This window comes from Chelon labrosus (assembly GCF_963514085.1).
Source record: "Chelon labrosus genome assembly, chromosome: 12".
Taxonomy (NCBI): Eukaryota; Metazoa; Chordata; class Actinopteri; order Mugiliformes; family Mugilidae; genus Chelon; species Chelon labrosus.
Window position 1 is genome coordinate 29,929,483 of NC_140345.1, and position 26,311 is coordinate 29,955,793.

The 26,311-nt window shown below is 45.0% G+C and overlaps 1 protein-coding gene across 2 annotated transcripts in view; it reads left to right on the forward strand.

Annotated features, from left to right (window-relative positions):
- Nucleotides 1-5,645: 5,645 nt before the first annotated feature.
- Nucleotides 5,646-26,311, forward strand: part of LOC311497082 (atrial natriuretic peptide receptor 1-like) — a 41,937-nt gene continuing 21,271 nt past the window's right edge. For both annotated transcript variants that reach the window (XR_014699369.1, XM_084557207.1), the window contains exons 1-4: nucleotides 5,646-6,444; nucleotides 20,188-20,375; nucleotides 21,885-21,998; nucleotides 23,710-23,845. Coding sequence is in view for 1 of the 2 variants with exons in the window: in XM_084557207.1 (XP_084413333.1) it covers nucleotides 5,691-6,444; nucleotides 20,188-20,375; nucleotides 21,885-21,998; nucleotides 23,710-23,845 (1,192 nt within the window). In the remaining variant the exon portion in view is untranslated. The remainder of the gene's footprint in view (nucleotides 6,445-20,187; nucleotides 20,376-21,884; nucleotides 21,999-23,709; nucleotides 23,846-26,311) is intronic.

The window sequence follows — 26,311 nt, forward strand, 5'->3', positions numbered from 1 at the left end:
AAGGTGGAGCTGCTGCCTCATCACAGTAAAACCAGGAGAGAAGAAGACGCTCGTTCAACAGTTCACGTCTGTCAGAGGAGAATATGGAAAAATTAAAGTAAAATTAAATTCAATCAAATTAAATGAAGGCTGTAGGAGAACCATCAGTCTGAGTCAGAGAGGAAATGATCTGAGCTGGAGTGGAGGAGGAGTGACAGGGTTCTCTGTGAGGTTCTCTGTGAGGTTCTCTCTGGTTCTCTGTGAGGTTCTCTCTGGTTCTCTGTGAGGTTCTCTGTGAGGTTCTCTGTGAGGTTCTCTCTGGTTCTCTGTGAGGTTCTCTGTGAGGTTCTCTGTGAGGTTCTCTCTGGTTCTCTGTGAGGTTCTCTGTGAGGTTCTCTCTGGTTCTCTGTGAGGTTCTCTCTGGTTCTCTGTGAGGTTCTCTGTGAGGTTCTCTGTGAGGTTCTCTCTGGTTCTCTGTGAGGTTCTCTCTGGTTCTCTGTGAGGTTCTCTCTGGTTCTCTGTGAGGTTCTCTGTGAGGTTCTCTGTGAGGCTGATGGAGATCTGAATATTTTCGTCCTCTGATCCTGAATAATTGACAGACTCTTCCTGTTGAAATGTCACGGAGCTGATGAAACATTAAACACCAGAGACATCACTGAGAGACTTAGCTTAGCATAGCTTAGCATACAGGGGCCAACAGCTAACATGATCAGACTGATGGATGAGGACTAGAGGTTGTGGTGGTGGTAACCATGGTAACCTCCACTCCTCATCATCAGGTGAGGGATGGAAACATGGAGGTAGAAAAACAAGATGAACCAAGATGGAATCAATGTGGACAGAGACGATGGAGACGTGGAGACATCATGGTTGTCTTCTAAGAGATGTTCAGGACTGGACACCCTCCCTCTCCTCCTCCTTCTCCTCTTCCTCCTCCTCCTCCACAGGTCTATATATACTGATGTTTATCTGATCATATGTTTTGATCTGGTCTCCATGGTAACTGATTATTGATTAGTATTAAAATATCAAAGTTGTATTTCCTGCTGCGCTGCCTTCAGCTTCCTTTATGGTTGCCATGGCAGCAGCAGCAGCTGTGGACAGAGAGACGTCCAGGAGGTCCACAGCTGGAGACGTGAGGAGGGTCAGGAAGTCAGTCCCTTTAAAAACAGTTCATTCATTCATCCTTAATGAAGGAGTCTCTGAAACTCCCATCAGTCACCTGGAGGGTTGTCTTTGTCTGATTAAATCAAATGAAATGAAACCAGACAAGTTCTTCCTTCAGGTTCTTTTCTCTCTGGAGGAAATGAAGCTTTTATATCGGACACATTCACACTTCTATGAGAAATGATGATGATGATGATGATGATGATGATGATGATGATCGTCAGACAACTACAGAATGTAAAGAAGAGAGGATGAGATGTTCTGGTCAGAGTTTACATCTAAACCGAGGAGGAGGAGGAAGAGGAGGAGGAGGAAGAGGAGGAGGAGGAGGAAGAGGAAGAGTCTATCCACACGATCCAAAATCGACTATGAACCACATGGTGACTTGACTGACAGAATCTGAGCCCTGTGTCTCAGTTTTATTCATGGTCATGTGTCTCCATCTAGTGGTCTAATGGTGGTACTACAGATGATAAACACAATGCAGCCATCTAGTAGTAACAGTTAGCTTAGCATCGATATGTAGCATGCCTTGGTGACTGGTTTCCCTGGGGAGTTCCATGTGTGAACAACATGGAGGAAATCTCCATCTTCTTCTGGATTGTATAATGATCACAATGGTAGAATGTGATGATGTCCAGGATAAATAAAATGTCCAAAGGTTGAATTGTGTGTACGTTGCATTGAGACCAGGGACATAGAGACCAGGGTCCATAGAGACCAGGGTCCACAGAGACCAGGGTCCACAGAGACCAGAGTCAGGGACATGGACCTGATGGTTCTGGAGGTAGTCCTGGTTTATCAGGTCTTAGGGACTAAGAGATTAACCTGGACTTATCATCTGGGTTAAATGCTGGACTATTGGACTATTTGACTTCCTTCTTTGTTGTGAATCTTTTTTAAATTCCAGTTTTATTGACGGTGAAGAGCTTGTAAAGGGAGCAGCCGTGATAGGAGAGAGATAGGATTATCTTATCTTATCTGACTGGGGTCAAAGGGACTGAACATGCTGCAGCCTCAGCTCCTCTGATTGGACCTCCAGGTGCATGTTCTGTACGATCACAACGTTTATTTCCTCCTCTGACAAAGTGTAAATCTGGAGAATGATCGTCTGATACGACCCAGGACAGCGAGGGACATTTATTTGCTCTGGATCAGGGCCAGACGGCCGTCACTAAATCACAGAGCGAAGGTTCAACTAACGACAAAGAGAATCCAGAGCAGAGCTAGAAGCAGAAAAGGTTCCTCAAAGCTAACGGGGTCCACTGAGACCAGGGGTTAGAATCTCCTTCATTACATTAAATCAACTAAAAACTGAAGCACTGATGAAGCAGGTGGACCTGAGTGACAGCCAGGAACCAGAACCAGAGCAGGTTAGAACCCAGAACCTTCATGCTGTGATGCTAACCACAGCTAAAGGTTGCTAACACCCACTTAGAGCGAACGTTAGTGGAAGTTTAGTTTTAGAGTCTTAGCATCTCCATTAGCATCTGCGCTGGAGTCTCAGCTGAGCTGCTTTCTCCTGAACATCTGATGAGGAGGTGACCAGCGTCAGCGTCAGCGTTTAACGGATCACGACGGCCACAAGTTAACAGCGAACTTAATGTGGGAAATGTGAAGCCACGACGAGGCTGTGGGACTTAGAGACAGTTGGAATCAAAACACCTCTAGGGGGCGCTGCTCAGCACGTGGCGGCAGCAGGAATCATTCCTGATAGTAAAGCTCCAGTTTGGTGCAGTAGGACCATCTTTATTTACAGTATGGCGTCTAGAAGCCACTGATGCTAACAGTTAGCATGCTAACGGCCAGGTGACATAATGCAGGAAACTAGAGGTAATTAAATGATGATTTTCCTCAGACATATTATAAAATAAAACTTTCATATAATAACTCACCATCCACCAGCGTTTATGAAAACACGCCAGAACCTGTAGGAGTGGGAGGAGCCGGAGACACGGCGGCCATCTTTATTCTTTATACCCTAGTGACAGATAGAGGGCGCTGTCACTGAGGAATTTAACTCCTGATCAGCTGTTAAGTTCATAAATAATATTTATTTCTGTAGCCTCCAGCTTTGAGGGGCCCCTCTGCACATGTGTACCCAGGGGCCCCTGTGGAGTCAGATCCGGCCCTGGCTGTAATCCATCAACGCTCCTGTCTTCCACCTTTCCTCCCTCCTCTTCCTCCCCCTCCTCCTCCCCCTCCTCCTCTCTCCTCTCAGTCCGGCCGCAGTCAGTCAGAGGGAGAGTCGCTCTTCTCTCCGTCTCCGTTTATTCTCATTGATCAGCTGATTGAACGGATCTGATCAGCTGATTGGACGGATCTGATCAGCTGATTGGACGGATCTGATCAGGACTCTCTGATAGTCTCTCCTCTGACTGTTTGACTTCTGAAAATAAGGAACTATTCGTCTCGGAAACTTTCCCGGGACGTTTCGGGAGCTTCCCTCGGACCTACCGGCGGCGGGAGGCGGCGGGAGCCCCGGGGCCAGGATGGAGTGGAGCCGCTGAGGTACCGGGAATCTGTCACGTCTATTGATTGACATGTGAGAGGAGTCGGAGAGCGGAGGTACGGAGGAGCAGTGGAGGCAGCAGGAGTATGAACACTGACTGGCCACTTCATTAGGTACACCAGTGAACGCTTTAGTCTCTAATGACTGAGATGTTGGTTCAGTATTGATCTGACACGTGTTCCTAATATTCTGGCCATCCCATTCTACGTCAGTGCTGCTCACTAAAACGAATCCTTGTCTCTTAGATGATATAAATATGAGACATTATTCAGCATTAACAAAAATGCATACATGTCCACTTCATTAGGTACAGTAGCAGTGAATCTGACTGCAGTTTAAACAGTGTCAGAAAGTCACTCGTGTACCTAATGAAGTGGCCAGTGAGTGTTCGGAGACATGAAGCAGCAGATGAGTGGATCAATGAGGCTGATGAATGAATGAGAGATGATCTCTGTCCTCTTACTGAAACTTGTTTTAATATTTTGGACAAACAGACGTGAACTGATCAGCTGTTTTAGTTTCACCCCCTGTCCACTTCATTAGGTACACTAGTCAACTCATTCTGATCTAAATAATGCTCAGGTAATTCAGAGAGTTTCTCTTCTCTCTTTCTTCTGTCTGTACCCGGCTGGCCTTAGGCAGATGGTCCCTCCATATGAGCTGGTTCTGGTTCTGGTTCTGGTTCTGTTCAAGGTTTCTTCCTGTAAAAGGGAGTTTTTCCTGCCACCGTCGCCTTCAGGCTGCTCTGGGGGTTTCAGGCCGGGTTTTTGTAAAGCGTCTTGAGACGATTTGTGTTGTTATTGACGCTATATAAATAAAATTAAATTGAATTGAATTGAATTGTTATTTAACCCATCCACTGACTTAAAATGAGGTGGTCAAAATAATAGGAACACGTGTCAGGTCAATAGTTCAACAAAATGAAAACTGAACCAACATCTCTGTCATTAGAGACTAAAGCTGAACACCAGAACCTTCATGTTGTCACTGGCGTACCTAATGAAGTGGCTACAGGTTCATGTACTGAGGACCTCGGTGCACTGAAACCTGACGAAACACACGGAGAACATTTAGAAAGATCCACAGGAACGTTGTGCAGATAGATGTTAAACTCTTCAACATTTAAAGTCTCAGTTGTTGTTATTCAGTCCATCAAACTGACTCAAACTGAACTCATGAACCAAAGCTTCAGATTTATTCAGATTTAAAGATGTTTTGATTTAATGACTGATCTGATTGTAGATTGTAGCCATGCTAACCATTAGCATCACCATTAGCCCTACCATAGTGAATACTCTGGCTGAGCCTCTGCAGGATCAAACTGTTGACACGTGTCTCTCCAGACTCAGGGTCCATTCACTCTTTTTTGAAGTCGAGTCAATTACAGGCGACACACACGAGCTGAACGTCCATGACAGCCAAGATGGCCGCTGCTGGGTCTGCACACATGCTGCCTTCAAATGAGCCGTCGCTATGGCACAGGAAGTCAGAATGTTTGGTTGTCAAGTGCTAACATTTAGCCTAGCGCAGCCAGACTCAGTTCTTCTTCAGAATCTGGAAACACTGCACCATGTTGATGATGTCCATAGTCATCGACATCACTGGCTTCAGTTTCTTCTTCGGTGGTGGTTTAATGGTGCTGCTGAATATTTACATCTACTCTCACAGTCAGAGTTCAAGTTGTGAGTGAAACAGTCTGAACGGTGATGAGAAGTGAAGGAGTTTTAGTTTCTCCTTCCTGTTGGTGTTTCCTGCTCTGATGAAGCTGTTATTAGATGAAGCAGGTTTCTGACAGGAAGCTTCAGGGAGTTCTTCTCCCACGACTCATCGTGGCCTTAAACTCACCGAGCTGTGTCCAACCGTGGCGGCTCTGACCGTCCTAATTAGTTTCTGGTTCCTGGAGGACGTCAGCGTCTTTCTTCTTCTTCTCTGCAGGTCGTCATCTCGGTTCTGTTAATGTCTCCCTTGTGTGTCTGCAGCTCTGCGGTAAATTATTCATTTGTGGTGGAAGTGGACTTCCTGCCGGGCGAGGATGGCCCGTTGGAGGGAGGGCGCCGCTCTCCTGCTGGTTCTGTTGGTTCTGTCGGACCTGCAGCCGGCGGCCGGGCGATCAGCTCGACATCGCAGCCTGAGGCGTCAGCGCCGAGGACACCACGACCACCGGCCGCTCCAGAACGCCACGCTGGCCGTGATCTTGCCGCAGACCAACACCGACTACCCGTGGGCGTGGCCTCGAATCGGCCCCGCCGTGGAGCGCGCGGTCAGAACCATCAACGCCGACCCCACCCTGCTGCCCAACCACCACCTTACCTACATCTTCAAGAACAGCGAGGACAAGGACGGGATCTGCTCTGAATCCGTGGCCCCACTCATGGCAGTGGACCTGAAACTGGTCTACGACCCCTGGGCCTTCATCGGGCCGGGCTGCTGCTACACCTCCTCGCCCGTCGGCCTCTTCACCACCCATTGGAAAGTTCCCATGGTGACGGCAGGCGCCCCGGCCGTGGCCTTCTACGGCGACGTCTACCCGTCCATCACCAACACGGGCCCCACCCACAAGAAGCTGGGGAGGTTCGCCCTGCGGATCTGTGAGCACTTCGGGTGGAGGGAGCACGTGATGCTGATGTTCAGCGACAACAAGGTGGACGACCGGCCGTGCTACTTCGCCGTGGAGGGTTTGTACACGGAGCTGAAGAGCATCAACATCAGCCTGGCCGACCGAGTGTTTGAGGAGCAGCCGATCAACTACTCCCAGATCCTCACCGACATCCAGAGCGACGGACGAGGTGAGTCACACTCTTCACGGCTGGTTTCATGTTTGATACGACGATCGCGTCGTGGCCTTGATTGACGGCGACTGTGAAGGACGACATTCAGCAACAGTTGACGTCAACAAAGATCCTCAGGTAGAACTCATCCATCTAAAGATAGCTCTTCGTAGCCTCTCAGCTAACAGTGGCCCTTGCTAGCATCCTAGCCTCCAAGCTAACAGTAGCACTTCCTAGCTTCCTAGCCTCTCAGCTAAAAGTAGGAACATAAATTCTTTGTGGTGCGTTCAGGTGCAGTAGGCCTTTAGTTGGCGGTAGTTCCTTGTTTCTGTGGTGTTTTTCAAACCAGAGCTGATGTTGCAGACGTGACTATCATGTGGAGGATGTTGAGTGTGAACCAACCAATGAATATTTGAACTTTCAGCCTCAGAATCAACAGGAAGCTCGGCGCTCAGTGTTTTCTTGTAGATTCAGCATCACAGAGCGTAGCAGCAGATATCAGACCATCCTCTGCTCGTGTCTCTGTGTGATTAGCGTCCAACCAGTGCAGCTCGTTGCTCCAGACATTAGTTGCTGATTGTTGCCTCGGGGCGTTGTCGCCGCGGTAGCAGCAGCCGGTAATACGAGCTGAATCGATGCGTCCAGGGGCCAGACGGCCGGCTCTGCCCCGAGGACTCAGTGGAAAAGTCTGAGTGATGCAGCACATTTACAGGACGAGAGGACGACAACAGAAATCAGAGCACGTTCAGCAGCTTCTTATCAACACCAGAGCACAAGACTGTAACAGGAAGTAGTAAATTACACCATCCTGACATCAATTATTCACAGCACTTCCTGTTTTGTACTTTATTGTGTTTGAGGTTTACATGCACCTATAATTTATTAAAAGTTTAAATCTGAAGTCTCTCCTCTGGAAACCATTCAGACTAAACCAGATCAGTTTGTCTTGTTCTTCCTCAAACCGTCCTCGTAATATCTGGAATCATGTTCATCAGCTGTGTTCCTAGAAGTCATGTGGGCTGGTTTTAGTTCCTGATCAGGTGATTCAGGAGAGACCTGCTCTCTATGAAGCTATCCTAGCTAACAGTAGCTCTTCCTAGCCTCCTAGCTAACAATAGCTCTTCCTAGCTTCCTAGCTTCCTAGCTAACAGTAGCTCTTCCTAGCTTCCTGTCTAACAGTAGCTCTTCCTATCCTCCTAGCTAACAGTAGCTCTTCCTAGCTTCCTAGCCTCCTAGCTAACAACAGCTCTTCCTATCCTCCTAGCTAACAGTAGCTCTTCCTAGCTTCCTAGCTAACAATAGCTCTTCCTAGCTTCCTAGCTTCCTGTCTAACAGTAGCTCTTCCTATCCTCCTAGCTAACAGTAGCTCTTCCTAGCTTCCTAGCCTCCTAGCTAACAACAGCTCTTCCTATCCTCCTAGCTAACAGTAGCTCTTCCTAGCTTCCTAGCCTCCTAGCTAACAACAGCTCTTCCTATCCTCCTAGCTAACAGTAGCTCTTGCTAGCTTCCTATCCAACAGTAGCTCTTCCTAGCTTCCTAGCTAACAGTAGCTCTTCCTAGCTTACTAGCCTCACGCTTGGTGTCATCACGTCACAGGAGTGACAGAAAAAGTTGTAGCTTGTTGCGCTCACTGTTATCTTGAACGTAGCATTAGAAGAAGAGATCTGAGACCTGGTTTTGTTTCTCTAAACCAGATGACGTCTGAAGTGATTTTTAGTCGTGTCTGAGTCTGACGTTCATTCAGCTCCTCAAACTCCTGTCTGACCAACATTAAGTTCCCAGAATGCTTTGCCTTAAACAGTCACCACTGTGACGTTAAATGAAGACGGTCTCATCTCTATGTCTGGTCTATTTAGGGTTTGGGTTTTATTCCATAATCAAACTATTTAGTTTCATCCACAGAGAACAGATCAGGGATCAGTAAAGACCTGGATCTCTGGTGCTGCTGGTTCCTTCAAACGTTTCAGACTCTGTTTCTGGACTTTATGTCTCAGGTTTCATCCTCATGTGAATTCAGCGCTGACTCCAGCTCCAGTCAGGAGTCATTAAAGGAACAGGACGCAGGTCAGAGCTGAATACTTCTCTGCTTCCTCTACAAACACGCCGGTCCTTCTGGGTTATGAGGCGTGGACATGAATCCGCTCTGTGGGACAACCATGAAACTAAAAGATTAAATGTAAAGGTCCATTAAAGAAGCTCAGATGAATAAGAAACGTTAATGATTAGCCGCTGAAAGCTTCAGAGACAAGATGATGAGGAGGAGTCACTATGAATCATTAGCTAATCATTAGTTCATTAATTACTGTGAGACCAACCAACCGGTGACGTGACGCCAACACAACGTCAGACTGCATTTTTTCTTTCTTTCTGATTTTAAAATTCTCTGTTTCCTGAAAGTCTTCATCTGATTTTTATTTGGTTTCTTAAAGACGTCTCATTTCCATTGTGCTCATTATAGAATCCATATAAATATTTATGTTTCCTCTATATGTCTGCTGAGACACTTTGACTGGCCCTTATATTTACGTGTTTCCTCCCAGTCTTCAGCTCTAAATGACCGGTGGTGATACTCACCTGTGATTGGAGGAATCCGTTCTGATCCCGCCTCCAATCAACACCTTGAGTCTGTGGCCTATATTGGGTCATCAGAGAACTAGTGATTGGAGACAAGATCATAACAGGTTCCTCCAGGTCCAGGTCCAGGTCCAGGTGAGTATCAGGTCATTAACTGACTCTAGTCATGTGACCTTCAGGTGGACTCCACCCACAGATGTTCCTGATAGAAACCTAAACCCTCCACGTCTTCTACAAACACAACAAGTCCAGATGTTGTATCTTCTCAGCCGTTCAGGTCATGACATAAATTAAAGAACAAGCTGAGACAAAGTCATCTGGTCTTGTCTGGTGTCTTCAGTCTGTTGTCGGTGTTTGTTTTCTACAGGAATGAGAAATAGATGCTGGTCAGTGTGGTGACGTCCTCCATACTGAACTCCATTTTGTGTTTTGGTTTGAACCCAGGTTACTTCAGGGCTCTGGTCTCCACCTCCTCTTTGACTGAATATTATTGTTGTTATCAAAGGATTGGCAGTGAGTGGTTTAATGTGTCGACCTCGAACTGGACCGACGTTCTCAGAGCTGTTGACGGTTTCTGATCCATGAGGCTTTAAAGAACCAAACTCAGATCATCTGCACCAGGACAAGCAGATCCTGGATCAGCTGATCTTTACAGCAGCGTACAGAGGCCAGGGCTCATGAGACGTGTCTTTAGTGATAATAGAGTCATAAATCCAGAATGTGGAGGTGTGTCGGTCTGTAAAGCAGCACAAACAAACTCAGTCTGCAGCCGGTTCCCTCTCTGGTTCCCACAGAGGCATCAAACCTCCCGACAGGGCATTTATTAACCGAGGTCAGGAGCCTGCGCTGTATATGGAAACCACAGCGTCCTATCAGATCCCTAGGTATTTCCTGACAAACACTCTCAGGCTAATTTTACCTCCGCCTTTTGTCTGCTTAATCAAACACTGAGCTCATTTCAGGCCGTTAACGAGAAGCCTGTGGTTCTGTTTCAGAGTAATTATCTAATTAGATGAAGGTTAAACGAGTCTGAGGAAAACACTTGTTAATGAAACAGTTTTAAACACTGAGTTTGTTTGCAGCATGACTGATGGCAGCCATCACCAGTCATGATGCGTGTGCTAATGCTAACTCCGCCATGCTAGGCTTTCATGATGAACGAGACGGGAAGTTCAAATGGGAGTCGTGTACACAAAATGTTTGGTTTAGTAACTTATGAGAACATTGATGCTAGCACCGCTAACGAGCAGCTAAAGTATAAAATTAAAACTCTAATATATTAACTCACCATTCACCTCCAACATTTCTGAAAACAGAAGGGTCTCAGGTCTAGGTTCAGCAACATTATGTGTCCAAAGAATGAGGTCAGCTGACTACCTGAATATACTGAATGACCAGGTTATTCCATCAATGGATCATATTCCAAGATGACAACGCCAGGATTCATGGTGACATTCATGGTCACTATTTCATCATTCCAGCACATTCTCTGTATCGTTGTTTCAATAAGCTTCTTCAGTGTCACCAGATTTATTTCCATCCATGTTGCATTAAGTTTATATATATATATTAACTTATCATCTGCCTCTACCATTTCTGAAAGCACGTCTCAACTCGTAGCTTTAAGAACATTTGTGAATACACACACATGGACATAATGCATTCACCTCACCACTAAAAGCCTAACCCAGTTCTCTGACTCGTCTGCTGAATAAACACTGACGTTCAGAAGGTTAATCCTGTCACAATAAAGGTGCGTATCTCCGTGACTGGAATGTAATGATGCTTTAATGAAGTCACAGTCTGAGGTCTGACGTGGATCAAATGTCTGAAAACTTAAAAATCAGACCAATCAGAGCTCGGTGCTTGTTGTGGTTACAGCTCTTCAGCTGATTGAGTACCGTGGCCTCAACTCCTTCACTTTTTAAGGTCAACATCGTCTCTGCCTCTGATTATGGACAGAAACAGAAAGAGTTCATTTGAAGCTTCAGCAGGAGAAACTAATTACAGATTCCAGCGAGCTCGTGTTCCTCCAGAGAGACGACGGGAAGTAGTTAATGTTTCACAGACTTCAGCTCTGCCCTCATTCACTGACGCCCTGGTGCACCTCAGTTAGCTCCTCAGGTAGCCTCTAACAGTTAGCTCCTCAGGTAGCCTCTAACAGTTAGCTCCTCAGTTAGCTCCTCAGGTAGCCTCTAACAGTTAGCTCCTCAGTTAGCTCCTCAGGTAGCCTCTAACAGTTAGCTCCTCACAGGTAGCTCCTCAGGTAGTCTCTAACTGTTAGCTCCTCACAGTTAGCTCCTCACAGTTAGCTCCTCACAGTTAGCTCCTCAGGTAGCCTCTAACAGTTAGCTCCTCACAGTTAGCTCCTCACAGTTAGCTCCTCACAGTTAGCTCCTCAGGTAGCCTCTAACAGTTAGCTCCTCACAGTTAGCTCCTCACAGTTAGCTCCTCAGGTAGCCTCTAACAGTTAGCTCCTCACAGTTAGCTCCTCAGGTAGCCTCTAACAGTTAGCTCCTCACAGTTAGCTTCTCACAGTTAGCTCCTCACAGTTAGCTCCTCAGGTAGCCTCTAACAGTTATGGCCCGTTCTATTTGTCTTGTAAGCGCGACTTGCAACTCGGGAGTGACGTCACATCTCTGTCGGAAAACAAGTTACAGCGGGTTTTTGCGTTCTGTTTACGACAGGTCGGAGAAAAGATGTTTATAGTGTTTATCTCGTTTACAGTGCAACCACGGCGGATTTCACATGTTCATTACATATTACACAAACATATTTCACAGTCTGATATCTGAATATTCCGTTTTGATTAACGTTAACGATAGGCTACTGCTCTGCTTTCTGCTCAAGACTCGGCATTGTTGTCATAGTAACTGAACTAACTGAACTCGGGGTCCTCTGAGCCTCGACGAGTTGACGACCTGTATATACGACCTCGGGGGCGTTCTATTTGCAACTTCCGGTTCGTAACTCCGGAAACCGACTCGGAAACCGAGTTCGGTGGACGAATAGAACGCCCCTTTAGCTCCTCACAGTTAGCTTCTCAGGTAGCCTCTAACAGTTAGCTCCTCACAGTTAGCTCCTCAGGTAGCCTCTAACAGTTAGCTTCTCACAGTTAGCTTCTCAGCTGGCCTCTAACAGTTAGCTCCTCACAGTTAGCTTCTCAGCTGGCCTCTAACAGTTAGCTCCTCACAGTTAGCTTCTCAGGTAGCCTCTAATAGTTAGCTCCTCACATTTAGCTCCTCACAGTTAGCTCCTCAGGTAGCCTCTAACAGTTAGCTCCTCACAGTTAGCTCCTCCGGTAGCCTCTAATAGTTAGCTTCTCACAGTTAGCTTCTCAGGTAGCCTCTAATAGTTAGCTCCTCCCTGTTAGCTTCTCACAGTTAGCTCCTCAAAGTTAGCTTCTCAGGTAGCCTCTAACAGTTAGCTCCTCAGGTAGCCTCTAACAGTTAGCTTCTCACAGTTAGCTTCTCAGGTAGTCTCTAACAGTTAGCTTCTCACAGTTAGCTTCTCAGGTAGCCTCTAACAGTTAGCTTCTCAGGTATCCTCTCACAGTTAGCTTCTCACAGTTAGCTTCTAACAGTTAGCTCCTCACAGTTATCTCCTCGCAGTTAGCTTCTCACAGTTAGCTCCTCAGGTAGCCTCTAACAGTTAGCTCCTCACAGTTAGCTCCTCCTCACAGTTAGCTCCTCATAGTTAGCTTCTCACAGTTAGCTTCTCAGGTAGCCTCTAACAGTTAGCTTAACAGTTAGCTTTTAGTGGAGCTAAAGGGGCGTTCTATCCGTCCACCGAACTCGGTTACCGAGTCGGTTTCCGGAGTTACGAACCGGAAGTTGCAAATAGAACGCCCCCGAGGTCGTATATACAGGTCGTCAACTCGTCGAGGCTCAGAGGACCCCGAGTTCAGTTAGTTCAGTTACTATGACAACAATGCCGAGTCTTGAGCAGAAAGCAGAGCAGTAGCCTATCGTTAACGTTAATCAAAACGGAATATTCAGATATCAGACTGTGAAATATGTTTGTGTAATATGTAATGAACATGTGAAATCCGCCGTGGTTGCACTGTAAACGAGATAAACACTATAAACATCTTTTCTCCGACCTGTCGTAAACAGAACGCAAAAACCCGCTGTAACTTGTTTTCCGACACAGATGTGACGTCACTCCCGAGTTGCAAGTCGCGCTTACAAGACAAATAGAACGGGCCATTAGAGGAAGATTAAAGCCGCTGACTGTCACAAGAAACTGAAATCATTGTTCAGACCTGGTTAGTAGAAAGTGATCCTCCTCTGTCTGTAAATCAGCAGCGCCATCATGTGGTCAGTAGAATATTGTAGCAGCTGCTGTCTCTAATGGATCTCTACCTACTGCTGGATCAGAACCATCAACAGCTGCTTGTTGCTGATCTGAATGAACAGATGTTCAGTAAGTGACTGCAGAACTCTTCATGATCAACACCTAAACAACCAGTACTGGAATCGCCTCAGAGCCAAAGCTGAATGATCTCATTGTTGTAGCATGCTGCACAGCTAATGTGGCTAACATTAGCATTAGCTTTGCTCATATGCACCAACGGTCAGAGATCTGTGGAAGACATTTTGAAATGTGAAAACAAGAACACCGATCAGAGATGAACTGTTACCATCACATCAAAACATCAATCACATCAACTGATGAGGAGGAGGAGGAGGAGGAGGAAGAGGAGGAGGTAAAAGAGGAGGAGAAGGAAGAGGAGATGAACAAGATGAAGTGATGAATGAGAGGGAGGAGAAAAAGAAGAAAGAAGCCAAGGAAAAGGAGGAGAAAGAAATGTGACGAAAAACAGGAAGTAGTAGTATGTCCTCCTCCTCCATGTCCTCCTCTTCCATGTCCTCCTCCATGTCCTCCTCCAGTCCTGAATGTGTAGAGTCTTAGAAGACAACCGTGATGTCTCCACGTCTCCATTGTCTCTGTCCACATTGATTCCATCTTGGTTCATCTAGTTTTTCTACCTCCATGTTTCTATCCCTCCTGGAAACTCCTCACCTGATGATGATTAGTAAAGGTTACCATGGTTACCACCACCACAACCTCTAGTCCTCTACAGCTGGTTATTAGTTTAACTCCAGAACAGACTCTGGAGACTCAGCAGGAGTTAAATGGATGAAAACACGTCACCAGCAGGAATCTAACTCATGTGTGTGTTGGTCCAGGTCCAGTAGAAACCTTTCATTAATGTCAGTGTTTCATATCACAGTCAGACCAGAGCCAGCAGCTTGGCTCAGCCTCACTGCACTGAGGCGGCCATTTTGGCTCAGATCCAGACAGTTTCTGTAATGTAGACCCACGTACGTCAGTGTTTCTTGAGAAACAGCTCCAGATGTTAACGAGCCACTCACAGGTTAAAGGTCAAAGGTCACAGGCTGATCTGTCGAATACAGTCTCACTTCATGAACAATGTTTTCACATTTCACCGTTCATCATCCTCAAGAGAAACACCAGGAAATGTTTATTCAGAGAAACTTAAATCCAGCTCTGCACAAACTGTCAGGAAGCAGACTGCAGCTACAAACGGTCCATTTAAGGGGTTTACACTGGTTCAGACTGGTGTAGACTGGTTTAGACTGGTGTAGAATGGTTCAGACTGGTTCAGGCTGGTTTAGACTGGTTTAGACTGGTGTAGACTGGTTTAGACTGGTGTAGAATGGTTCAGACTGGTTCAGGCTGGTTTAGACTGGTGTAGACTGGTTTAGGCTGGTTTACACTGCTTTAGACTGGTTCAGACCGGTTTAGACTGGTTCAGACTGGTTTACACTGGTTTAGACTGGTTCGGCCTGGTTCGGACTGGTTTAGACCAGTTTAGACTGGTTCAGGCTGGTTCAGACTGGTTTAGACCGGTTTAGATCTTTTCAGACCGGTTCAGACTGGTTTAGACCGGTTAAGATCGGTTCAGACCGGTTCAGACTGGTTTAGACGGTGATTGGTTTTAGACGTTGTTCTGAAACCAGTATAGTTTCTGCTGCTCTGTCTCAGGGGTTATGGAGACTTTCCTGGCTCTGTCCAGACTCTGGTTCTGGTTCTGGTTCTGGGATCTGTTCAGAATAGCGAGTGTCTCTGATGAAGACAAATCTGCTGGAGGAGACAAAGAGGACAAACTCAGCTGAGAGGCTTTAGCTCTGGGTTTCACAGAAGAAGAAATAAATGGTGATTATTCGTCCTCATGAAGACAAAGAGCTGGATCTGATGTGAGACACTGAGACAGAAGCAGCTGCAGCTGGAAATGACAGAATCTGTTCAGACCTTCTTCATCAGCTGCAGCTGCTTGATTCAGACGCGTTTGATGAAGAAGATGAAGCCGTCGTTATATGAAGAAAGGAAAACGTCATTAAATCAATCAGAGCGTTGAACCTCCATCTGATCTCAGACTGGTTTTACATATTTTATACTGGTTTGTGTCTCAGACTTTACTTATATTGTCTCATTGTATATAGGTTTTATTATCCTTCTTTTTATATGGAGTTCTGTTTTTGTATTTCCATACCGTGGTTTATTGGAGCCGCTGTGATGAAGGGATTAATGAAGTATTTCTGACTCTGATCAAGACAAACCAGCCGGAGGCGTTGAACCACAGTCTGAGGAGGTCACTGAGACCAGAACCCATCACATGACCTAACAGCTGGACCAGAGTCACATGGTCGTATTTACAGAGCAGCGACCGTCACATTCACAGCGTTGATCCATCCAACGCTGAGAACTGAACCAACGGCGTCGGCCTCCTGCTGAGCTGCTGCTCCAAAATAACTCTGCTCTCCCGCCGAGACGATAATGAAGCTCCAGCTCCGTCCATCCACCAGCTACGTCTCACTGGAATAATAATAATAATAATAATAATACACTTATTGTCATTATTATTACTATTAATACTCATATGCGAGTGTATTTGATTGGTTGTTTAAAATGACATTTGTGCTCCATGTTTTAAATAAAGGACACATGGGTCTAATTAAACTGTTCGCTGTTCTATTGTTGAAGTGAAACAACCTCACAACCAGACTGACTGCAGCAGAGTGCTACGTTAGCCGTTAGCTTAGCTTGTTGTTTATCGTAGTTTGTAGCTTTAGTTGATCAGAGCGGTCGGTGTGTTGACGGAGACGAGGACAACGTCCGATCGATGCTGCAGTGAGTTGACATGAAGACGGAGCAGGAACATCTGGAGCAGATGTTTGAGGTGAAGCGACGAGGAACTTAATGAAGACGCTTTCCTCACATGAATGAGATTATATTTCTCCGTCAGACTGAAAACAAAGACTCTAAGTAAGAGTCAAAGTTCATCAGACTCATTAAACATCTGGATCAGAGTCTCAACGTTTGGGTTCAGACTCTGACTGATGGATTTACTTCATGATGGAGGTCAGATCAGATCTTCATGTCTCAGTGTTGGACACATCGTGTGTGAGTCGGTGAAACTTCATGTTGAACGTAGAGACTCGTCTGTGTTTCTGGATCTGACTGAAGTCCAGGATGTTCAGAGAGGAACCGTCGGTTCTCCGGAAGGAGATCAGCTGATCCCCGTCATGTCAACTCTCATCCTGTAGAAAGTGCAGGAAGCTTTCATCCTTTCATCTCAACAGAGTCAGGAAGTGTTCAGAGGTCGGAGGTCGGAGGTCAGCTCTGGGTTTCTGGGTTTCTGGTTGATCCTGCTGGACTTTGAGCTCTTCCTGGTTTCAGGGTCACGTCTGTGCTCCGACCCTCAGAACATCACCTCCACACGTCTTAAATCTGTTCACCTCAGCTGACTTCCTGTGTGGGCGGAGCCTACTGTCACTTCCTGTCAGAGCTGAATGATTTCCTCTGTTTCTGTCAGACTCTAACAGCTGTGACCAGTGATGTGCCCGACGGATCGTTTCTCTGCAGAACCTTTGAATGAACTGTTCCTGTTTGTCACTGTGGTCGGAGCACTGTCTGTTCTCTGAGCTTTAATTAGTCTACAGCTACTGTTGACTGAGGGCTCCTGTTAATGATTCATTTAGTATCATTTAATCACTGCTCCTCTCTGAAGGAGGCTTTTAACCCAAGACTAGATCACAACCTGTTCAGACTTGGGTTAGTGTAAAGGTCAGGGGTCAGGGTTCATGTCAATGGAAGGTCCTCACAGAGATAGAAACAGGAGTCTGATCTAGGATCTCAGTGTCTCTGCGTGGTTTCTACCGTTTTGGAGTTCACTTCCTGCTCAGAGGTCATTAAAGCCTGGAACAATAGAGGAGGAATGTCATCGCGCCTCTGGAGACTTCCTCAGACTGTCGACATCGAGACTCACATCAGGCAGGAAGCCAAGAAAATCTTAAACACCGCTGCAGTGAAACTCAGACAGTAAAGAAGTGAGATATTTGAAGGTTCTCTGACATCCAGGCCATGGTTTATTTAAAAAACTAAAACAACTGGACTTGTTCTAAACACTCCTCAGTTCTAAATGACTGGTGGGAGTTTATGTGGTTATCATAATTTATTATTGTTCACACCTTGAGTCACATCTAAATTCCCCACCGGTCATTTAGAGCTGAAGACTTGGAGGAAACATCTTCATGAAACACAATCAGCCCAGTCTTAGTGTTTGTTTGCTAATTTAAATATTTTAGTAAAAACCAACAGAGCCCTGTAAACATAACAAACAGTCACAATGGAGCGTAACATTGCCCATAATCCTCTCTGCTCCACTCTGTCATGCTGAGTGACATTAGAAACTAGAGAAGCTTCTCTTTCTGTTGATACCAAGCATCACATAGCTAGAGCTAACCAGCTAGCCTCAGCTAACCAGCTAGCCCCAGCTAACCAGCTAGCCTCAGCTAACAGAGAAAACACTCAGACAAACTTTCTCAGTCTTCATGTCAGAGTTTCTTCTTCTGTCTCAATATTTCATCAACAAATATAACTGATATAGTTTTATTATCCTCTGTGGTCCTTTAGACTTAGACTTAGATAAACTTTATTGATCCACAAGGGAAATTGCTTGGTCACAGTAGCATAGTTGTGCATAGACTCTATCCACATGATTCTACATCAACTATGAACCACATTGTGACTTGACTGATAGAATCTGCATTTGTCTCCATCTAGTGGTCTAATGGTGGTACTACAGATAATAAACACAATACAGCCATCTAGTAGTTAAAGTTAGCTTAGCATTGATATGTAGCATGCCTTGGTGACTGGTTTCCCTGACTGAGTTCCATGTGTGAACAACATGGAGGAAATCTCAGTCTTCTTCTAGGATTGTATAATGTGAACAATGGCCACCGGTCAATTAGAACTGAACACTTTGAGGAACCGTCAAACAGCAGCTTTGTTTGTGAACGGTGAGATCTTCACATCCAAATCCCAGTCAGTTTTATTTTCCTAATGTTTCTGGTTTTATTGTGAAAAAGATGTTAGCTCTTCTTCCTGTTTCAGTCTATGTCTCCCTTGTTATTGTTGTTTTCCCATCAGCCCTTCAGCCTTGTCCTCTTGTCCAGTGGTCTGTTCCTTTAAAGCTTCCTGTTGTTGGTTTAGTCTCATTGGTTGAACCTCCTGCTACACTAAAATTCATTCATCATCTATCAGTGATTCTGGATCTCAGCTGTGATTGGACGAGAGGACCTTTGTCCTTGTAGCCGTGAGGCGCCGGTTTTCTTTTTTAAGTTCTTATTTCAGGAACATAAATGCAGAGAGGACAGAAGCTCCTGAGCTAAGGGTTTCATTTTACATAAATGTCCGTCGATATTATTGATCGAGCCTTGATGCAGGACGTCAGCAGCTGCAGACGCTTTAATGGATTCTCCTCGGTGTAACTACAGACCTGAACAGCTGATGCTCTCTCACACACGTCTGTTTGGCTATCTCTGTGAGGACCTTCCATCGACATAATATATTCCCTGAACCCCTTCACTGGAGCCATAACCTGATTCTAAACCTGACACAACTACAAGAGACAGAAGCTTAGTTATTGTCCCCGTTGGACAATATAATGATAATATAGTTGAATATAGCTCGTATAGTGTTGGATGATAGATGTTTTTTTTGTTTTTGTTTTTTTTAATATTCTGTTTTAACTTTTCACATTTACAAAAAGCATTTTTACAAAAGCTCAGAAGTCGTCAATGATGCGTCTAAGTGATCTAAACATGGCCAAGTGTTCAAAAAGGTTTTACATCCTCTCCTCGTGTCCAGTGATGTTGTCACAGCAACACATCCCTGACCACACAAAGGAAGGTTATGACTGAAGGTTACCAAATAAACGCAACTCCGGGTCTAAAGGGAGGACATACTCTAGGATACGTAGACTGTTGGACGTTAGCTTGTTGCTACGTATCATTGGCCTCCATTAGAAATTAGCATGCCTTGGTGACTGGTTTCCCTGGGGAGTTACATGTGTGAACAACATGGAGGAAATCTCAATCTTCTTCTAGATTGTATAATGTGCACAATGGCCATCGGTCATTTAGAACTGAACACTTAGATGAAACATCAAACAGCAGCTTTGAGACTTGAGATCTTCACATCTCACTGCTAATGTGAACGTAGCATCACTTTAAAACCTAAAACTAGATGTTAACCCTCAAACAGGTCAAAACGTCCTCACTCTGATGCTTTCAGACTCCTCCTCAGAAAGACAGCTGAATAAGAACTAGCATTGACGCTAGCCGAACAGAAGAAGAACCAGAACCCAGTGTGTAACCATGAAGGTAGTCCTCTGTTAGTCAGTATCTAGTGTACTGTGGATGTGTGGTGAGGTGGTAGTAGTTGATCATCTAAACAGAATCCATGGAGTCCACTCAGTCAAAGGCACGTGATTGGTTGACGCGTTGCTGCTCGACCATCATGTAGCGATGTTAGCTTGATGCTAAGGCTACAGACGCTAGATTCCATTAGAAATTAATTGAAACGAGTTCCTCCTCTGACTGCTTGTTACAGCAGTGCATTCTGGGATTGGAGTTTATCGTCTGAGTCCAAACGTCTGGATTCACTGATCTATTTAACCAGGGTTTTCCAGACAGGAAGTTGTTTTCCACTAATGTAGAAATGATCACATGAAAATCTTAATATTAGCCTCAGTTTGAAACATGCAACAAAAATCCAGTTATCAATGTTGGTAGAAGTAGCTCCAAAAGTCTCCAGGTGTTTTCCTCTATCTCATGTTGACCATGACTTCCTGTCTCTCTGTCTCTTTGACAGTCATATTTGTCTGCTGCTCTCCCGACGTCTTCAGGAAGTTGATGGTTCATTTCCGGCAGGCAGATCTTCCCCATGAGCAGTACGTCTTCTTCTTCATCGACGTGTTTGCCAAGAGCCTCAACTCCACAAACCGGCAGCCGTGGGCCCGCGGGGACGAGGACGACGCTGTCGCCAAGGAAGCCTTCCAGGTACCGAGACAAGATGGTGGTCCAGGTCACATGATCTGAACTCAGGACGTTAACAAAAGTTTGAGTCTCAACATCAGATGATAATAAAAAGATTCAGATCAGGCCTTTGTTCTTCTGATGGATCATGTCTGAACCTTTTTGTTCGGGTCATGGATTAAACTGAAGGGAGTTTTTCCTGCCACCGTTGCCTTCAGGCTGCTCTGGGGGTTTCAGGCCGGGTTTTTGTAAAGTGTCTTGAGACGATTTGTATTGTTATTGACGCTATATAAATAAAATTTAATTGAAATTGAATTGAAGTTAAATCGAAGGTTATAATAGTTTTGTATTTTTTATTTTAGTTTAGTTTTTATTTCGTTTTTACCTTTTCCCCTCCAATTCAGTTAGTTTTAATTAGTTTTTAATGTGGGTTTGCTAGTTTTTATTAGTTTTTATATTTCCAAAAACGCTTAGTTCAGGGGCACCCACTTTTTTGGCTTGTGATCTACTTTTACAGTGACCAAGTCAAAGTGATCTATATATATTATATTAATATAATAATTATATTAATAGTTGCTACAGTGTTAAAAGCTCTATCCATCTGTTTTTATTTTTATCAAGAAAAATTGGTGCACTGCACCATTTCAGTTCGTTTTAGTTCGTTTTCTAAACACGCAATACAGTTTCAGTTAGTTATCGTTTTTTTCTTTTAATTTTCGTTTTTATTTAGTTCAGTTAACTAAATAGTTTTTTCAATTTTAGTTTTTGTTATTTCGTTCGTTTTTGTTAACTATGATAACCCTGGTTAAATCATAAACTCCAGACATGTAGACTCGTGTTTGTAGAAGACGTTTCCTCGTCAGCGCTAAATGTCTGGTGGAGAGTTTAAGTGTTTATCAGGAACATCTGTGGGTGGAGTCCACCTGTCACCTAGAGCTGTTTGTTACTTATTTTAATATTTTTGTTAGAAAATAAGAAACCTGTAAATATGAGGGGCAGTCAAAATGGAACGTCTCAATATTTCATGAAACAAAAAAAGCAACTGACAACTAACGTAACTGATCTAGTTTTATTATCTTCTGTCCTTTAGAGTCTATCCACATGATTCTACATCAACTATCAACCACATGGTGACTTGACTGATAGAATCTGAGCCTCAGTTTCATTCATGGTCCTTTGTTTCCATCTAGTGGTCTAATGGTGGTACTACAGATAATAAACAGTCATCTAGTAGTGATAGTTAGCTTAGCATTGGTATGTAGCATGCCTTGGTGACTGGTTTCCCTGGGGAGTTCCATGTGTGAACAACATGGAGGAAATCTCAGTCTTCTTCTGGATTGTATAATGTGCACTGTGGTAGGTCACCAGTTATTTAGAGCTGAACATTTGGAGGAAACGTCTTCTAGAAACGCAACAAGTCCAGATGTCGTCTGTCTGACGGTTCTTAGTCATCCTACATACTACAACACTGTCTTGGTGATAGATTCAGGTTCCTCTGGTCATTTCACCGTCGTCCTCCTCTTCCTGTTTCAGAGCGTGAAGATCCTGACGTACAGGGAGCCTCAGAACTCTGAGTACAGGGAGTTTGTTAAGCACCTGAAAACTGACGCCAGGAGGATGTTCAACTACACCATCAAGGACTCTCTGGTGAGTCTGATCATTCATGTTAGGGTGTAATAAGGTCCTGTTTGTTCCTGTTCTTCCCTCTGACGTCATCTCATAGACATATTGTCTCTTTTTTGGTGCTTTTGATCGAGTTAACAACAACAGTTTACTTTAGTCAAAAAAAATTGTTGCATTAACAGTAAATTATTTGTGGCCTACGTCTCTGTCCTGGGACTTCCATGAACCCACGTGGAAAGCAGCAGTAGACCGTCTGTCCGTCGGTCGGTTCATCTGTCGGTTCATCGGTCAGTTTGATTCAGATGTTGAATCCACAAATATTTGCACAACAACAAGATGATCTAGAAGAAATAAAGAGAAGACCAACTGATCAGCTGATTCAGAAGAAGAGCTCCGTTCAACGCTTGTAGCTCTTCCTAGCCTCTCAGCTAACAGTAGCTCCTAGCCTCTCAGCTAACAGTAGCTCTAATGTATGTACCAGCTGGTTGTTGGTCAGAATAAACGTCTCTTTGCAGCTCTAGTAAAATATCAGAGAGTAGTTTTAGGTTTGTCTCAGTTAACAATGTTTAAACGTCTCAGAGTTAAATGTGAACCCTGTTCAGATCAAACCGTCCGTCTGCAGCATGACGTCACATGTTGGAGACGTGTTGAATCTCTGGCGTCTAATGTTTGTGTCAAAGTCAAACACTTCTCTGACGGTTTGGAAGCAGCAGAGAAACCTGAGACCTGAACTAAAACTGATCTGGGTCCGTGTGAAAGTCAAATCCAAGCAGCGGTCGAGTTTTAGAACAAAATGAAAAGCGGTATGGGCGTCATAGCTTTAAGAGACGTTATTTATTAAGAGACCAGAGGAGAGACGTGATAAAACCTTTAGTACAACCTCCAGACTCTTTCAAAAGTGATTCATCATCACTTCTCTTTTGATTTATTCAGCTCTGAAGGCCTGGGGCCATGTTGCTAAGCTAGGCTAACCATGCTAGAGTCATTCCACTGAGAGACTGAGGCAGCTGCTGAGTGCTGGTTGTCTGGAGTAATGAAGAAAATAATGGAGGTTCTGATGTTAACGCTCAGATTTAACTTTAGCTTTAAGCTTCTGTCCATCTCTCATGTCCCAATTTCTTCTTCAGGTTCCTCTGACAAAAACACAGCAAATAAAACAAAGAGACGTGTTCAGCTGTAGACTCTGGGTTCATTTTGTCATGTTGCTCATTTTTAATCAAAGTTGTGGATAACTAATATGGTTAAATGGAAGACAACATCAGTCAAACTTTTGTCACTGTGAGCATGTTAGCACATGTTAGCATGCAGCTGTTAGCATTTATCCAAAACAAGCTAAAACAAAGCTAAATGGACTTTGCTGGGTGTTGATAACACAACATGACTTTATAAATCCTGTAAATATTAATTAGAGCTACTTCTCAAATGTCTGAATTTATGTTTGTGATAATAAACTAAACTTGGTCTATTAATGTACAGCTCCACTGATCTCTGATAAATACTAGACGACCAGACTGAGTGTAAGTTTAGATGGAGGAGAATCTCATTAAAGGTTAAAGTCTGAGCCCTGAGGAACCCCAACAAGAGCTGTGAGCTATGGGTTCAACATCTGGATGGGACTGATCTGAGTCGTTAGGATCACAGCTCTTACTAACAGAGAGGATTCTGGGTAATGGTGTAGGTTACACTGTGGTCTGATCAGAGGAGCGGTTCAAGCGTTTGTTCCTGTTTGTTCCAGATGAACATCATAGCCGGAGGTTTCTACGACGGCGTGATGCTCTACGCCCAAGCCCTCAACGAGACCATGGGCAGCAACGGTACTAAACCCTCGGGAACAGAAGTCACCAAGAAGATGTGGAATCGAACCTTCCACGGTCAGTCTGCTGCCTCCAAGTAGACCTCTGGGTTTTAAAATGAGAAGGTTTGAAGCTCAAAGCAGTTTAACGCAGTTAGCTCATTATTACATCTATGCATCACAGTGTTGAGATGAGAACATTCATGAAAGACAGAGGCTTGTCATCATCGGTGATATTTTCCTGCAGAGGGCGGTGATACGATGGTTGGTTGGTAGTCAGAGCCTGGGAGACAACACTGTGTCCTCATCAGTTGAGAAAAGAACTCGGCAGAGACTCCAGAGGACATGCTAATGGTGATGCTAACAGCTAGCATGTCAGCAATGCTCTCCATCAGTGTGATTCTGCTCATATAGACCTCTGAAACTAAACCAGGTAGATTTACAGCAACGTTCTGCTCTCAGTGGGTGTTAGCAACCTTTAGCAGGAGTTAGCAACCTTTAGCAGGGGTTAGCAACCTTTAGCAGGGGTTAGCAACCTTTAGCAGCGGTTAGCATCACAGCCTGAAGGTTGTGGGGTCTAAGCTGCTGGCGGCCGGCCGGGTCTTTCTGTGTGGAGTCTCCATGTTCCTCTGAGATGAACGTCTGGTCCAGAGTCTCTCCTCTCAGCTTCTCTCCAGGATCCAGCAGAGGAACATAAAAGAAGCACACACCTCGTTCTTCATCAGCTCTGGAAGCTGAGGAGGAGGACGAGGAGGAGGAGGAAGAGGAGGAGGAGGAAGAGGAGGAGGAGGAGGAGAGGAGGAAGAAGAGGAGGAGGAGGAGGGAGAGGAGGAAGAGTTGTGATCTGTGTATTAATAAGATCCAGCTGGAGAACAGGAAGCTGCTCCGTGATGCTGACAGCTCTGTAATTATCTGATCATCCGTCGTCATGTGACTCTCATTCAATTCAACTTTATTCGCGTCAGTAACAAGAGAAACAGAACCAGAACCTGGTCCATCTGAGCAGCTGTCCAGGAAGCGTGCAGCGCTGCAGGAGGTCAAAGTTCAGCGTTGGACGCAGAGCGAGACGTGGTCGGGCTGAGGACACCTCCAGGTGATGGATGACATGAAACTCCACCAGCGTCCAAAACACACAAACCCAGAGACGCTGGGTCTGGGCCGTCCCGTCTCGTCGGACTGGTTCGCTGTGATTGATGGGTTCTGTCTGTTTGCTCTGCTCTGGAGGCTGAGCTGGACTTTTATTTTGAAAGGTCAGAGGTCAGCGGGGGTCAACAGAGCGATGACAGAAATGAGCTTCAACATCTCAACAAAGAAACAGAACACCACCGAAGAAGAGCTCAGACACATGACCAGATGTTTCATTTCCTGTCCTTACTTCCTGTCCTTCATTTTCTCGCAGCTGTGTCCTCTGGTGTTTGTCTCTCTGGTTTCTGTCCATCAATCACTCCACTCTCTCTCCTAAAATAGCCTGAAATCTAATCTAGTGAAAGCAGAGCCGTCCTGTCTCCTCCTGTCTCTCGCCCTTGTTTCTCCTCCACCCCGCTGCTCTCTGCTCCTCCTCCTCCTCCCCCTCCTCCTCTTGTCTTCATGCTGTCTGTATGAAACCTGGTCAGAGCTGATAATCACAGCCAGACGTTGAAGGACATCTAAATGTGTTGCTACTCTAATATTATTATTAAAACGCTGCATCCTTCTCTCTTTGTGGTTTTGGATTTCTAATTCACCGTCTGCGTAACAACCACTAAACTCTCTCATCCTCTGAGGACGGTCCTCAGCTTCCTCCTCCTGACAGATATCGATCCAAGATGGCCGCCTTTTTTCACACACAGGTTTCACACATTCACACATTCGGCTTCTTCAGCTGTAATCACGCCTCCATCATTACTTCCTGTCTGTCGCCATTCACTCAAACTCTTGTCACCTCAGAGGTGGAAGGAGGGAGACCAGCTGAGAAAAGGCAGGAACATCAGGAACCATCAGGAACCATCAGGAACATCTGGAACATCAGGAACATCAGGAACCATCAGGAACATCTGGAACATCAGGAACATCAGGATCTCTGAGTTTAGCTGCTGTTGAGGGCAGATTGTAAACTGTCAATCTTGAAGTACCAGAAGAACACAGCAGCGCCATCATGTGGTCAGTAGAATATTGTAGCAGCTGCTGCCTCTAATGGATCTCTACCTACCGCTGGATCAGAACCATCAACAGCTGCTTGTTGACTTGGAGACATGATCCAGATGTTGGAACAATCAGGCTCTGATTTATTTATGATGGTAGTTATTAACACATTTTATTTATCCTGGACATCATCACATTCTACCATTGTGATCATTATACAATCCAGAAGAAGATGGAGATTTCCTCCATGTTGTTCACACATGGAACTCCCCAGGGAAACTAGTCACCAAGGCATGCTACATAGCAATGCTAAGCTAACTTTCACTACAAGATGACTGTATTGTGTTTATTATCTGTAGTACCACTAGATGGAGGGAAAATACCATGTATGTAATAGAGGTACAGTGTTCAGATTCTATCAGTC